The 17,120-nt window shown below is 41.7% G+C and overlaps 1 protein-coding gene across 4 annotated transcripts in view; it reads right to left on the bottom strand.

Annotated features, from left to right (window-relative positions):
- The window catches only part of PDE4B (phosphodiesterase 4B), a 536,152-nt gene that overhangs the window by 33,220 nt on the left and 485,812 nt on the right, over positions 1-17,120 (bottom strand). For 3 of the 4 annotated variants that reach the window (XM_045035976.1, XM_023258788.2, XM_045035977.1), the window contains one exon: positions 8,516-8,628. In XM_045035976.1, the coding sequence (XP_044891911.1) occupies positions 8,516-8,628 (113 nt within the window). Of the gene's footprint in view, positions 1-8,515; positions 8,629-8,890; positions 9,282-17,120 lie in introns of those variants that run through there. The other variant, XM_045035978.1, reaches the window with a different exon arrangement.

Raw genomic sequence — 17,120 nt, 5'->3', positions numbered from 1 at the left:
ATGATGACTTCTCTTCTACTGTTTTCTTTCCAAAACAACTCATTAAAATTTACCTCTTCAGATAGCAACTGACAAAACTCTCATCCTAAATCTAAATTTTTTAAATTCATTTAATCACTTTTACGACCTGGTATCTGTACTCAAAGTTCATCTTTACAACTGCTGAAGGTTATAGCATTATGCACTATGCTGTTAGCAAAGAGTGAAGGAAACTTGGCCATTTAAAGTTTTAAAGGTATACTTTCAAGGTTGCCATACATTGAACCACTAAAAAATATAAAACGGTAAAATTGAGCCATGAAGATGAAATTTATTTTCAATACGTTCACTAAACTTCAGTCTCTGAAGGCTTTAGGTTTCAGAAGTGGTATATTTTTAAGCTGCAAGTAATTAGCAGAAGGAAACACAGGACTGATGAGCAGAAATGCATGATTTATAGACTTTAAACTCTGCTCCATAAAAAGAAAAAGACTATCGGGTATTTCTTAAAGAGAAAAAGATTATCAGGCACTTCCCAAAACAGAAACAAAAGAAACAGAAGTTTTACTGTCTTCTTCATTTCTAAATAACTTAACAGTCCTTTCTTTGTGGAAACACTTGGCTACTTTAAAGTAAATCAAACAAAGGAAGTTACAGTAAAATATCCAGGAGACTAAACAGTTTGGCACCAGTTGAGGGAAACATCACGTACAAATGGGCAAGTCAGAGAGGGGCTGACAGGTTCCTGAAAAATGCTAAGTGGAGAGATGTGCTGGGATGCACATCCACTATTGGCATAGTGCCTTCAAGAGCGTGAAATCTATTGACTGTGGCACAAGTCTGCCCGAGTATCTTTGGTTTGGCAAGTCCTGGCTTCCAGAATGCTGATGGATCTCCATTTGCTGAGCACACTCTTACTTAGACGTAAAGTGTTTTGGAAAAATAGCACAAGAGTAAGCTCCACCCCTGGCTTTTCTTTCATAGATAATAATGGCACTGATTTTGGAAGTTTTTCAGATTGGAACACATTCTATCTAAAAGAAAAAAAAAGACACGGAAGAAGTATAAAAAGTGTGAAATAGACATTTATTCCATTAATATATGTAATTCCATTTTTCAAAACTAGTGTTCTGGATTTATATGTGATACTCTAAATATAGTTATCTGATTTGTTTTTCATATGGAATGAAAGGCTCCCCTAAAATGATGTATTTATCAGATATTGATAATATAGTGCTGTCTTATCAGCTAGCCTGAGGTGCAACAGGCAAAGGTAATGTGCCCTCACTTCATTGCTGCTTTATTTTTAAGGATTTGATCATATGGGGACTTTCAAATGAATTAGCAGAAAGACTGGGGTACATGGATTGGAACTCAATGAAGGAAATGGTTCTGTAAATATCAGTGCAGAAATATTTAAGTTAAGCAAAATAGATTAAAAATCAAACTTATTTCAAAGCACTACACTTTCAAAATCTTTGATTTGTTAAGTTTTCAAAGAGTAAAAATTAGAACACGCAATACACTCTCAATAATGATATGGTTGATAATGGTGTTTGGAGCTGACAGCCAAGAAAGAATTCTTGAGATGTCTTCAGTGCAGAAAGGTGGTTTTATTAAAGCATGGGGACAGGACCCGTGGGCAGAAAGAGCTGCACTGGGGTTGTAAAGAGTGACGGATTGTATACTTTTAGGCTGGGAGGCGGGTAGCGATAGTTAAGTCTCTTAAGGTATTTTGGAAGCAAGGTTTCCAGGACCTTGAGGGGCTAGCTGCTGTTAGGGAAAGGTCATTTATCACTATTGAGTAAAAACTCAGTCATGAGACCCTTCAGATGTATATCAATGGGCCATAAGCTTGGAGTATGATAGCCAACATATATTCTGGGGGATAGAGATAAAGGAAGTTTCCAAAGAAATTTTTATATGTTTAAGTAGACTTACAGGATACTGGGGATTGGGCTAAGACTGCCTTTGCCCTTAGCAAAGTGTCATCATTGAGGCAGCTGAACTCCTCCTAGAGGATGCCACTCTGCCTGTCTCAAGGACTTGTCAATGGGCTGTAAGTTGTAAGGAAACTTAATTTTTTTTCCTTCTGCCTTAGTTTCACACATCAAATAATACGGCTTAGAAATTTCCCTATATTAATTATTGCTACTGAAGCAATGCTCTTCTGTTTCATGGTCTTCGGGCATATGCTAGAAAAGATGTAATATATGATGAAATTGCCCCAATTAAATTTGAATGATTTTTTTAAAAAAAAGAATAGCCTCTCTCCATTTTCTTTTTATGTTGTGGGGTGAATAAAAAGGGAATTTGGGGGTAGGTTGTCTTTTAAACAAAATTTCACTGTCTTCTCTTAGGCCATGATGGAGAATTTTGGAAACAAATACATCTTATTAGTAAACTGGTCCACAATAGGCATCAGATTAGTTTAATACGGTTATTCACATTTTTGATGAGTGCTTTACAACCATTTTCTATAACTATGGTTATTCTCCTCCCTCTTCTATGTTAAAAGACACTATTTCCCAGCCAGGAAGATTGAGTTTAAGATTATTAAGGGCTGGTCTGGAGGCCTAGAGGATGGAACCTGCACACTAGGATTTTGACCTAGACCTAAACAAGCAATGATGTCCAGAGTTAGAAGAATAAGACATCCCAGAAATGACAAAATTTCCTTGTGAGGGTTATTAAATACTTCTATATGTCTCTATTTGTCTGTCCCATTGGGATCAATGACGGTGAGTCAGATGGCCCTGAGTGTGAATCCTGCTCTCTTCTTTACCCTAGGCAATTTAATTCAACTCTTTAAATCTCACTTTACTGTAAAATCAAGATAATAATGTATCTATTCCAAAGGGCTGCTGAGAGTATTAATGACAGAATGTCAGTAAGGAGCTTAGCACATGTCTGCACACATACACTTGTAAAAGGAGTTTGGTTGTCTATTACTGCCCCAACAACAAACACAAAAGCTGCAGGAGACCATGGAAATAGCCTTCTCCAACTGTTTTGTTTTGTAGATAAAAAAAGGCAAGGTTTCAAAATGATTTGACTGTTTGAGATAATGTCCCTCAATGGAGGCACAGCTAGAACTCAAACTCATGGCTTGTACCTGTAGGCTCTCTTCCCTTTGCTGCCTCCGGTTCTATATACATCTGGGAGGAAAGTGAGAAAAGTTGGATGGAAAATATTCGAGTGCCCCACTTGGCCGTCAGAACTGATTTTCATTCTAGTCTGCCCTCTAATCGGGGTCAACTCTGGCATTCATGAGGCCACATACGTAAGTTTAAATAGATAAAAATACAATTCGAGCTACCTCCAATACTCCCACCTCGACAGACACCCCTTCCTAGCAGCTTGGAAGGCCAGCATGAAATGTGCGTTCCTGGTTATAGCAGTGCAGGGGGGACCTAGCTCCTGGCCCACGCCCTGTCCCATTTCTTCTCCACGGAACCCACGTGCAAGCTTTTGTGCACCCTCTGCCACAGCCTGCATGTTCAAGTTCCTCCCACACACCTCTTCCAAGCCGGACTGCTGCCTCTTGGCTACTCCTTGGGCCTAAGGGTGTGAATTCCTGCAACATATCCAGGAAAGAGGCCTGTACCGGCCCTGGAAGTGGGTTCAGAGCCATTGGGTAGAGAACATACGGAGCCCATTGGATGCAGTGTAGTCTGGAGCAGGAAGCACAGCTGCCCGTTAGCCCGCCTGCCTTCTCACCTCCTGGAGCAGAGCACAGTGGGAGGAAGACCAGGCTAGGGCCCTCTTAAAGCAAAGGGTCCTGGGAAAGGACCCCTCTTGCCCTAAGCGTGGCAATGCTGTAGTCCTATCATTTAACTTTGGGCAAAAGTGGAATTAATCCCCTTCAGTAATTGGTCACCTGCCTATCACCTTCCTGACCGAGCTCTAAGGTGAACCTGTTGACCAACACAATCTATTTCCTTTATGGTTCTGCTGGATCCAACATGTCTCATATTTATCGATTTTTCAGTTAAATAGAAAAAAGGACTCACCCAATTACAGGGCAACCAGCCTATCATGATCACATTCCAGTATCATGCAGCTTGGATCCCAGGTGGCTCCAAGCTGGTGGAATCATATGAGTTTATTCTCTCCCACCCAAGAGCACAGGCAATTATTTGCCTTTACAAAGGTTCAGTAGTTCAGTACTCTGGTATGGACACACCTGAAGAACCGGACAAATAAACCTGCATAGCCAGAAGGACTCACTTCCCCTGTGATGCTATCTGCAGCTGTCTCCATGAGGCCTTCAGAGAAAAAAGACCTTCTATCTCCCATTCCTATCTTACAGATTTCCTTAGCAAACACTGACTGAAGTGCTGGGTCCTGCTCCTTCATTCTAAAGAGACTACTAGTATTAAGGAGGATGGCTCTTTTCAACAATGAAACATCTATTTTCACCTTTGACCTACACATAAAACAGCCCTGGGGGGCCAAGCTAGCCAAGAAAGAAAAGGATAATGGAGATGTTTGTGGGGAAGTTAGGAGAGCAATAAGTTGTTTGAATATAGCTCCTTGCTAAATACCACAGCATGTTCATCTTTTGAAAAACATTCAACATGCTGGGTATAAATGACCCCTCTGAAAACTTTCACCCGAAAAGTTTAGGCGAGAGACTCCACTTCTCAGTCAAAGCTCCCTTTCCTTGTCATTCACAGCTACGCCTGACTGGGATTGTTTTGTGCAGGTCCTTCCTCAGCTACTGTTGTTGCAACTCTGTACTTTTCTGACTGAGTCTGTCAGGAAGGAGACAGGAAATTCTAGTCACCCGCACAGCAGCTGTGCCATTCCTCCTATCCTCCTCCAATGACGTCGGTTGGCTTTGGTGACACGAGGTCAGGAACTGAGCCACAGTGAAGGTCAGGAAGATAGGTCAGTGTTTATGCCGTTGTTGGGCCGGGGATCCTGCTGAGGCTATTTGCTTTCTTCCTTGCTATACTGTTTCTCTTTCCGTTCCTCTTTTTACACGGCACAGCCAAAGCATCCTGTTTTCAAAACATCTGACTGTTTTGCCACTGAGGAACTCATGCTCTGATGCATTTCGCTGAAGTGTATGACAATTCTTCTAATTCAAGAGGTGATAAGAGTTGAAACAAAAATTAATGAACAAGTCTAAGAAGCCAATCTGTTGTTAGAGACAACAGCTCTAACATGTCTAACTGAACCTGGGCTGCTGGCAGAAGGTTCCCTTGACATTCTTTTCATCTTGAAAAACAATGTCATCGCCTCATAAAACTGCTTCATTTATTTCATCTTGTCATTTTTGGGAAAAATAACCTACCGTATTATCCCACCTGGCTGCGTCTTTCTCTGTAATTCTGGAATTCCATTTGGCCTGGGGCCAGTATTAAGGGATGAGGGAAATTGGGGCCAAGGAGAAGTCTATGTTTCTAGAAGTCACAGAAACAGTTCCTTGTCTAACTCTCAGGCTCTGAAGCACACTTGGGAAAGCCAGTTATAATCTTTGATGTCACAATTTTCTTCAAAATATAAAAGGGTGAAGAAAAAACAATAAACACACAACCCTACCCAGATGGGTAAATATGAAAGACTGCTTCCTTTTTCTCTACTAGACACAGTCAATGCTCAACCATTTGCGTGTTCCCAGACACCCCCAACATAAAACACTGGTTTTCCCATCACCACTGTTGAGTCGGTAAAAACTCAGTAATCGCTTAGCTGATCAGAACTAAGGACCCATAATTTTTGCAAAGATGTAGTAAATGCTATCAACAAGTTATCGTTTATTAATTATTACTACACAGCAGGTGCCTTGCTGAAGGTTTCAGATGCATTATCTCATTAAATCTTTACAGTAACCCAGTAAGGTAAGGTACCACTTTTACACTTTGTACCTGTTTTACAGATGAGAAAATTCAGTCTTAGAACAGTTAAGTAAGTTAGCCAAGGTCAAGTAGCTAGTCAGTGATAGAGACAGGATTTGAACTATGATCTTTTGACTCCAAAGCCTATGCTTTTCACATACTTCCCTGTATAGAACATCTTCAGACTCACTTCCAAGTCTATCAACTCAGAGATTTGCCAAGACTGCCAAAAATGACCAGATACAACTACATAGGCGTGATAATGATAATGATGATGATGATGACTGTATTTTTAAACAGTGACTTGGATGGAATGTTCAAATAATTTCAACCACATTTAAAAATAAATGTGGAATTTTATTTTTACCACAAATAATTCAATTCCCAGAAAATGGATACAGATCAATTTCTTTTTGGTGGCCACAAAATATTATTATTATATTATATTATATTATATTATATTATATTATATGTGCCACAGATTAAGCCTTACCTGAAACAATTATCTGGCTAATCAAGATTCTGGGGGGAAAAAGGTCACTGAGTGAATAGAAAGAGAAGGAGATCTTTTTACAAATGAAATTGACTTTGGCTGTCAGCTGAGCATTATTCATCTACTGGATAATTGCTTTGCCCTACAACCTCTCCACTGCACATATCAAAAATAGGTGAAACTGCATGCCTTGTCCTTAAGCTAACTGTGTCAGCATTAAGGTTTAGCCCTTTCTTTAGGGTTAGCTCTATTCAGCTTTCATTGCTTCCTGCACAGGATACCATAAAGGAGGAGCGGAAGCCTTAAACGATTGGAATTCTCACTGGGACCCACACAGTCTTTGGTCTTAGAGCCTTATTGACCATTACACTGATTAGGAACAATTTGTAAATACATTTGTAAAATAATGTGTCATTTCAGCACTCCAGACACAGACCTGGTTAGAATTTATAAGGCATCAACACTCCAAATGAAAAATAAGGACAATTTGCAGTTTCTCAATGTATACTCTTTCTGTTCCCTGGAGTTAGTTGTCTACTTTATCTTAGTAACTCAAGAAGAAAGTTCAGCATGTTTTTTATGGTGAAAGCTGCTAAAAAACTACCCCTAAATATTGGACCTACATGTTGTATGGGCATCAATGCTCACAACATGCAGTGAACAAAGGATCTGTTAATGCTCCGAAGCAGGCTAAAGCATGTGTGAAAATCTTCCTACTTGGAGTCCAGTGTGCTTTAGAGAAGTTACGCAGTTAAGCCCTCCTCGTGGGGAAGCAGTTGGTCAAGTTTACAACAGCCTGGAAAATCCCGGAATTTAGTTTTCAGTTGAGAACTTCAGAAAAAAGTCAGTAAATAGTTAAATCTCAAAAGTTTTCTTTTGTTTTTCCAACTTGAATCTGAACTACAATTTGAGAAAGAGACTTATTTTATTTTTTGCCCTTTCATTAACCAAGAAACAAGAGTTAAGAAGAGTCTATCCCCATACTCCCAGGCCCCTTCAAGACCTCCTAAGGACACAGGGCTCCAGGCACTCAGATCCCTCGAGCAGGAGTCAGTAAGCCTTGATAGGAAGGTGATACTTTTAACGTCAGAAAGAGGGAGGAGGGACACACATTCACCAGGGAACCTCAGGGCTGGAAAGGGCATGTTGGCAGGTGTGGAGCAAAATCTCTTCCCAGCACCAGAACCATAAGATAGTAAGACAATTCTTCAGGCTAAGATGATTGGGGATTCTTAAGATATACACTTATAAAGGTATAGTGTTAAAGCTTTCCACAAAAACCAACGACAATAAATATATACATACATACACACACATCATATATATTTATAAAGTTAACATTCTCCAAGGGGGGGGGGAACAAACAAACAAAAGGCAACAACTCTCACTACATAAATTAGCACTCTAAATCCAGGTGTTAATTAAACAAATGATACAATGACAGATAATTAAAACTCTTCAACACTAAGTTTTGTCTGGGGATCGTAAATAAAACTATTTCTTCGCAGTATGGGTGGAACTTAATCTCAAATAAGTCCACTTTGAAAAGCAGCAAACTTTTAAAAAAGAACTTTCTTTTTTGGGAGACAGAGTATATTTTCTTTCTTTCTTTCTTTCTTTCTTTCTTTCTTTCTTTCTTTCTTTCTTTCTCTCTTCTTGTTAATCTTAGGTCATGCCAGCATCACAAAAGAAATGTTAGAGAATCCCAGAATGTCCTTCTGAGAAGAATTTCAGAATTAATAGAACTTCAGGGAGAACCATTCTCTCCATTGATACATGGAGATCGCATTATTTTCTTGTTCAAAAAAATATGTCTAACACCTGGTTGCAATGCAGTGTGTTACCATTTTACCCTATGAATTCATTCAGATTTTATCTTCCTGACAGCGGTTTTTCTTTTTTAAAGGATTTTCATTTGTACAGTTAATAAGCACCTCTCCCCTTAAACAAATTCCAAACTACATCACTAACAAAGAAGTTTGGTTTCTGGGCATGAAAGCGGATGGAGGATTTTTAACTTTTGCTGCAGCATCAAGACACCAGCAAAGTGTAGCACTTGGGGACAGAACCCTCCGAGGCAGGCTCAGCAAACCCGTTCTCATGCCGCGTCCTCGGATGCACCCCAGGCTGCAGGCAGAGGCCGGGGGGAGCCCAGGGGACGCCGGGGAGCTTGAGTGAATAAACGGTCACCCCTTACCTTGTTAGAAGCCATCTCACTGACAGAGCGGTAGGTCTGGATGGTCTCTAGCTGGTCTAAGCACCAGTCCAATTCCTCCAGCGTTTCCATTGCTAATTTTTGATAAGATTCTTCTGCAAACAAACACACAGGCATGTAGTTAGGCTGCAGCGGCTGCAGGCTGTCCATAGCCGAGTCCCCGCCGCCGCCGCTGATTCCGGAGCTACTGAAGGTGGCCCCGTGCTCCTTCATTATTTGCGCGCTGACTCCTTCCTTCCAGCTCTCTCCACCAGGAGAACAAATCACCGCGGTGCTCTGCCTGGGGTGGCTGGTGCCAAGTTTTCACCACTATCCCCCCCCCCCACCCCCCGCTTGGATGAGGTGTCCCTGATCTACCAAGAAACTTCCTCCGAGGAAGAAGGCGGGGAAACATCTCTTAGAGGCTCATCTGCATACATGTGTCCTAAAACTAAAGGCAGAAGCAGTGAGTTTTCTCAGGCTCTCTCTGCCTTAGTCATCCCGGGGCTCTTCAGGGTGCGTGATGTCATTTCTGAGGGTTTGCAGTCTGGAGGAGAAATGAGGAAAGCATTTTCTCATTTGCTTTTCTTCTAAAAGAAACATTTGGGCGCGGGGCTGGGGGAGGGGGTGCCGCTGACAGTGACTTTGGAAGTCTAGGCAGTCATTCATTCAGGGGGATGTGTACATGTTGGAGACTTGTAATTCAGCACACATTGACCCGCACTAGCAAGAGGTGTAGGCTAGTCTCCCCTCTTCTGAATCTCTCCTTTAAGATGAGGTTTCCCTGATAAGACTTCTGTCTAAGAGAAACTGGAGTTTTACGGGAACACGTTTATTGGCCTGGAGTCTCAGCTCTTGTTATACTAAACAAAGCTAAAACTTCTCTTCTGCCACTGCCAGGGTCACAGGGAAATTCTGAACCGGACTTTCAGGTGGAGCCAGATGTGAACACTGCAGATTTTCACTTTGATTAAAGCCAGGGGCTGTGCTTTGTGGTGGTGGGACTCTAGACTTTCTGGAAATATTTCTCAGTAGTCCATTAAAAAATGTTGTCTTCAAGATCATACTTTTGCTGGATAATAAAGATCTTTCTGAATGTTCAAAACGTGTCCTTCCATACCCAAGAGTCTAATATTCAACATTATTGACTTAAGCACTCTATGTTAATAAACACGGAATTGACTTTATAAATGCTAGATGAATTAATGATGCAACAGTTATAAAAGTCAGCCAGCCTCTCCTGCATACATGACTGGTTTTGAGGGGAACAGCATTCATTAATTCTATCAAGCTTTCTGGAAAGCGGGCACACAACAGGTGCTAATAAAATTTAAGAATCTTGTGTGGACTTCTATTACAGAAAAGATTACACACATTCCTGTCAAATTTAGAATATATTTTTCATATGTTCATACAGAAATCCAAGGGAGACCACATGGCCTCTTATTGTTACTTGAATAATTCTGTGTGTGTGAGACATTCATACTAAGTAGGAAGCAGAAAAGAGAATGAGTAGAAGAGTGATTCCAATGGACTAGAATCGCTTGATCACAGACGCACATTTCAAAGAACAGATCTTTCATTTATTCCTCAAATACACAGACGCTAGGATAACGAGGGGTTAAAATTCAATATCCTGTATGTCATACTTAAAAAGCCACAAAACCATTGGAGGTGACTTCCTCTATTTTTTTCACACTCCGCAAAAATGTGCAGACAAGAACTGAGGCGTTTTTAGTAAAACTCATTTCAAGCCAGACCTACACATCCCTTCCCTCCTTTCCCCTTCAATTTTGTTACGCCGCTTCAACAGGCAGAAGCTCCTCACTTACTGTCTAGGGTGTCCAGCACACCCCCTTGTCTCCTCTATTTCCTTCCAGAGGATCACTTCTTCCAACAAAGCTTTCCCTGAAGTGCCAGAACCCCCCCATCCTCTTTCCCAGCCTCTTATCAGAGACAAGGTCCAACCATTTCCCAGTGACTTGGGCCTTACTACCTTCATGTCTTCCATATCGCAACTTGTGGTTCTCAGTAACTAAGATGCTCAGAGTCTTTTGAATTGGCCGATATGCCACATGACCATGAGATGATCTATCACATTTCTCCTTCATGAAGAGGGAAAAAAAGGGATCCAATTTCCACTCTGGGCTGACAAAGGAAATACAATAATCGTAACAGCAGAAGGACTAGGAAGAAGGAGGACTCTTCAAAGATCCAGCAGTTGGGGCGCCTGGGTGGCGCAGTCGGTTAAGCGTCCGACTTCAGCCAGGTCACGATCTTGCGGTCCGTGAGTTCGAGCCCCGCGTCGGGCTCTGGGCTGATGGCTCAGAGCCTGGAGCCTCTTTCCGATTCTGTGTCTCCCTCTCTCTCTGTCCCTCCCCCGTTCATGCTCTCTCTGTCCCAAAAATAAATAAACTTTGAAAAAAAAAAAAAAGATCCAGCAGTAAAGGGTTACCTCCACGGCTCATTCACTATTACCCAGAACAAGCACATCTGAGCTCCTAGACTTAGTACAGTCGTGAGATCCCAGTGACTGGCCAATGGATATGATAGGCCCTTACTCTACTGCCCTTTCTTATTCTGGTCAGCTACAATATTTTTAAGTGAGAACTTTTGTGAAGTTAGTGTTGTAGTTAGTGAGAATTTGCTCCTTTCCAGACTGTTAATCTATAGTTAAAACTCGGTTTGTGTCTCATTCTGGACCCTTTTTATCACAGTAACTAACGCAGGCTGCACAGATGTCAGAGTGGGCTAAGTATATGGGCATCAACCCCCTGCTACTTCTGGGGAAAGCCAAAGGAAAGGACCAGTGATGCTCAGGACTGGCTTCCACACTATAACTTCTGATTCTAGCACTGGATCCAGTGCGTGGTACCTACCGGATACTCAGTAAGTACTCAGAGGAATGCCCAAGCAGCCTGCAACTGTCTAGAGATTTGGATATCTAGAGACTGAATGGTGCATCTGCAGTCCTGAGGGAAGAGCAACAGCTTTGGAGTGAGACTCACACATTTAGAGTTTCTCTTCTGTTTCCTATGTGATCCTGGACCTCAATTTCCTACATCTTAAAATAAAGATGAGAATATTTATCTCTTAGTTCTTAGCAGATTATCAATGCATCGGAACACAACTATTAATGGTAATCAAAGTAACCCAAAGGCCTGGCATTTGGGAGTAGGGAAGAATAGGAAGGGAGAGAGAGGAATTGTGAACTCCACAAAGGGTTTTATGGTCAGAATCAGCTACATAATTTTCAGGGTCCAGTGCAAAATGAAATTGCAGAGCCCCTTAGTCAAACAGCAGGAAAAGTGCTGTTGAAGGTAATGAAATCATGAAGTTTTTTTTTTCTTTCTTCTGGAGTCTCTCTCTCTCTGAGCTATCATGGTAGTACTTTGTTTTTTGTCTTCTGTTTAAAAAAACCTTTTATTTTAAAATAACCCTAGATTTAGGGAAAAGTTGCAAAGCTAATGTAGAGAGTTTCCCCATACCACACATTTATATTTCTCTATTGTTAGCATCTTACGTTATTATGGCACATTTATCACAATTAATGAATGGCATGGTGTTTTTTATTTACTCTGTAATATTGTGTTTCCTTGGGCATGAGGATACTATGAGGAGAGTGCAGACCCTCACAGGATTCCAGGCCCTACATCCTGTGACTTAGGGCAAGACAGAGCTCACAAGTCGCTGGGGTACCCCTATCTGCCAGCTGCCAAACTGATGTGCTGTGCCCCAGACAGGGGCAGGCTCTGGGGAAGTCAGACACTTCCTTTCCCCACAGTACCAATGCCCCACTCCACAGCAGACAGGTGGCCCCTAAGGGCATTACAAGGTCTGCACTGGGGCGTACTAGATACCCAGGGCAGGGGTGGGCAAGAGGCTCACCCCACCAAGACATGGCGTCTGTCTACCATGGTATAGCCATGCCAGCCCAGGCCAGGGATGGCTGCTACCATGTCCCATCTGAGACTTTGCAAGGCACACGTGCCCAACTCAGACCCTCTCTGCACATGCACCTAGGCCCCCTCTGGGAATGGGTGGCAAGGGGAGGGATGCTGGATGAGTCCTGGGGTGCCAGGGATCAGGGAAATAGTGGGCTGAGAATAAGTCTAGGGGAGGCAAACAAGTGACAGAAAGAAGGTGGGGCAGCATATGAGCCAAGGCTCTAAGTCACTGGAGTATACTCCATTTCCCCATCAGACTTCATTTACAAAACACAAGATCAAAAATAAAATTATCATGAGTTTCCAGGCAGCAACTATGGGGCCCTGCTGGATGTGGGGCTCTATGCCTCTTGCCCAGGTTGCATGCCCACGAAGTTGGTCATTTCCTATCTTGCAAAAATGGCTCGGAGAAGGAACAATGCTTAATACCACAGAAGCAAGTCTCAAGGGGATAAGAGCAGGTGATGGGACCATGTATGATCATGGGGTTGACCCTGTTTATCAAAAATTTCCAAAGGGAAGAGGAGCAGGGAGAACCAACCTCTTGTTCTTCCCTTATTTCCCTCTTTCCCTCTAATAAGAGAGGCAAAGGGAGATTCACTTTCTCTTACAGGTCTGGTAGGTATTACATTCGACCCTGAGAAACAGGAAGAGAGAATGAGTAAATAATTATAGCCAATGTTAATCTGGTAATAATATGTGGCATTCATAAAGCCCTCTTCTCAAAAGAGTTCCAAGCACACTACTCATTTATCCTTGCAACATGTCCGTGATAGCCACTGGAGAGGTATGATTATCTCTAAATTACCTTAAGGCACAAGCCAAGAAGTCAGAGGTTAAATTACTAGAGGAAGATTCCTGGCAAGACCATTTCTTGGTCTGTGAAATAGATTCAGCTCCACACCGAAAATGCGTGGATTCCTGGAAATGCTGATTTAAAGTGGAATCTTACCGTTGGATATTTTCAATTTAAAATTGTGTAATTGCCTTCTTAAATGTGGTCACTTCTTGAGTCTCCTCTTCCCTTTTCTGATGTACCTAACGCAGTCATTAGCACACAGAGGCTGTGCAATATTTACTCAGGAGACCTGGTATGGTTCTGGTCCTTTATCTTGCTTCAGTGGCTGACATAAGGCAAGTTACGCAAGATTGCTGAGACTAAATTTCTTTATCCGGAGAATGAGGGTAAAGATACTTACCCTATTCTCACAGGGGAGGTAGAATAGGAGGATACAGGCAAACCAGACTGTAAACCTTTAAGTATGATACATATTTGATAAATATCACATTTATTATTACAGATGGGATATAGGTGCACTAGAGAAAATTAGAAAATTATGGAGAAACAAAAATTTGAAATGATAAAAATGTCACATTTTTACTAAGCTATTATTTATTTTTTTTAATTTTTTTCAATGTTTATTAATTTTTGGGACAGAGAGAGACAGAGCATGAACGGGGGAGGGGCAGAGAGAGAGGGAGACACAGAATTGGAAACAGGCTCCAGGCTCTGAGCCATCAGCCCAGAGCCCGACGCGGGGCTCGAACTCACGGACCACGAGATCGTGACCTGGCTGAAGTCGGACGCTTAACCGACTGCGCCACCCAGGCGCCCCTAAGCTCACTATTATTAATCCTTTTGTGCATATATGTTCATGCATGTTTGTGGTGATCACACTATACAAACTGTTAACATTCATTTTTTTCAGTAATGATCTCCCCTTTTCTGTTTTAATAATTTCCCAATTCAGCTAATATCTAGCCTACACTCTAATTTCCCCAGTTTTTTTTTTCCACACAAATCTAGTAGAAATGTGTGTGTGTGTGTGTGTGTGTGTGTGTGTGTGTGTGTGTGTGTGGAGAGAGAGAGAGAGAGAGAGAGAGAGAGAGAGAGACAGATGGGTGTTGGAAAAGACAGACCCAGAAGTCTGAGAAATCTCAGCGTGGCCACAAAGAGCTGGCTCCTCATAGCTGGAAAATATGGAAATAGATTTTAACAGTAATGAAGTAATGAAGTCAGTGGCCAAGCTGGTAACAAACCTCAGGTACGCTAAAGGTTAGCTCCACACTCAGTGCAGTAAAGTATTATTACCTCACTGGTCTCTGGAAAAAGTAGACAGGGGCCATTTACACAACTATATCATTTAAACTTTGAAACCCTAAGTCCTATCACTCTTAACAGAGATGAGAAGTCGGCAAGTGAAAACATCACATTCCAGCCCAAATATAAATTTTCTGTAAACAGCATCTCAATGCAATTTTTTATTGAGGTACGAATGACATACAAAAGAGCTGTGCATATGTAATGTGTACATCTTGATGAGTTTGAAGAAAAGCATACACCTGTGAAACTGTCACCATAAACAACATCATTAATTTAACCATCACCTCTCAAAGTTTCCTCCCTCTGTGTGTGTGTGTGACGAGAATATTTAACAGAAGACCTACCTTCTTAACAAATGTTTAAGTATATGATACATTATTAACTATATGCACCATGCTATCCAGTCGTCTTTAGGACTTACTTACTTTGCATATCTTAAACTATGCACCTTTCTACGAACATCTTCCCAATCCCCTTTTCCTCAGCCTATGGTAACTACCATTCTACTCTCAGCTTTTACGTTTTTTACTATGTTAGATTCCTGATATAAGGGATCATTCTAAATGCAATTTTAAGATAGCTCCGTCTGTATCAGAAACATATCCATCAAGGGGCACCTGGGTGGCACAGTGGGTTAAGTGTCCGACTTCGGCTCAGGTCATGATCTCACGGTTCGTGAATCTGAACCCTGCATCGGGCTCTCTGCTGTCAGTATAGAGCCCGCTTTGGATCCTCTAGGCCCCCCCTCTCTCTCTCTGCCCCTCCCCCACTCATTCTCTCTCTTTCTCTCTCTCTCTCTCTGTACCTCAAAATAAATAAATAAACTTAAAAAAATGCAACATATCCATCAAGTCATTCCACTTTCTACTCAAAGAAAGCACATAGAAAAGAAATGTAAATAATCTTTTATTTAGCAGTGTCACACAATCAAACTCTTCCCAGTAGAGAAGGTGGTAGTTATTCATAGGCTATGTAGTGGTTAAACCAATTAGAACAACCACCACATGTAACAACAGGGATGGACCTAATAAACATAAATGTCAAGCAAAAGAAACCAGATATTGCAAAGCACATAAAAATGGGATTCAATCTAAATAATGTTCAAAAGCGGCAAAAGTGAATCTATGATATTAGAAGTCCAGATATTAGTTACTGTGGAGGGCTAGTGACTGGAAGGGACTTAAGGACAGGCTCCTATGGGGCTGGTAATGGCCCATTTCTTGCTTTGACTACTCATTACCTGAGTGTGTCCATTTCATGACAATTCACTGACTCCTATTCTTTTTATTTGTACACTGTTCTCCATCTTTCTGATTTTCTTATGTATGCTTTCTACAGATAATCCCCATCTAGGGAAGCCCATTTACAAAAACAAAGAACAGGATTTCTAAAAAAACAAAAGCAAAAACAAAAAACAAAAACCCACCACATTTCCTTTCCTTTTGTTCAACATAACTTGAATATATCTGAAAAACAGCCCCCCAAATAGGTTAGTTTTATATTGCATAGACCAGGATGCTCCTACTACCTCAAAACCCAGTGGAACCCATTGGAGTCTGACTCAGATGTTTATAAATCTTGACTTTGCCACTCATTCAGTAGGCGTGTAACCTTAGACAAGGTGAGCAGCCTGTGCCTCTGTTTCTTTACCTGTGAAACAGGAAGACAGCATAAACTAGCTGTGAGAATGAATGGAAACGACATATGCCAAGTGTTCGGTAGAGTGCTTGGCACATGTCAGGAAATTTCTTTTGCCTCCCCACCCCCTCCCAGAGTGTCGCTCCCACTGTATGACCTCACACAGGAGCTGCCTCTTGGCTAGGTTAGAGTTTAGTGGTGTTCACTTCTAAATGTAGACCTGGCCTGATATATCATTCTGCTTTCACCAAATCTGACACACCAGGTCAGTGGACTTTCAGAAGTAGAGAATTGTACAAGAAAACTGTTTGTTCCTTTATTCATTCCACAAAATTCCATCGAGAGTCTAGTACATGCCCAGCATGATGCTAGGTGCTGGGGTTTACAACAATGAACAAGACATGGTCCACTGCATTGAATAACTGTATAAGAAACACCTTTCCCATTCTCCAAAATGGTTAGTCTGTGCAACCGGGTGCCTTAGCAGCTTCCTCCCCTCCCCTGCCCCCGCCCCAAATTTATACAGTACCTTGGTGAAAATTAGAAAAATGTGCCCTCTCTTGGCAGACGTAGCCCTAGGACAGAAAGCTTGGGAAGTGACGCATGGGATGAATTGATGGGCTCTCTTCATCACTTGGCTAAGTACCTTTGATCAGTACCCAAACTACATAATGACCTTATGCAGTGGCCGGGTGGCACATGGATGTGGGGGCAAGCTAGCATGAAGCTTTCCCCCGTATTAGTGGGCGTGCTCTGTAAAAGCAGAGCACAGAACTGAGTCACAGCAAAAATCCACACTTAACCTCAAAACAAAGCAAACCCTTGACATTGAAAGGAAAGTATCCTCAGACCTTCCCTAGCTCTTAATTTGTGACTACCATAATAACTTAAATAGCATTAAATAGGCCTCTACAAAATA

The sequence above is a fragment of the Felis catus genome, chromosome C1 (genome assembly GCF_018350175.1).
Source record: "Felis catus isolate Fca126 chromosome C1, F.catus_Fca126_mat1.0, whole genome shotgun sequence".
Classification (NCBI taxonomy): Eukaryota; Metazoa; Chordata; class Mammalia; order Carnivora; family Felidae; genus Felis; species Felis catus.
This window is presented reverse-complemented; position numbering and strand designations above follow the sequence as displayed.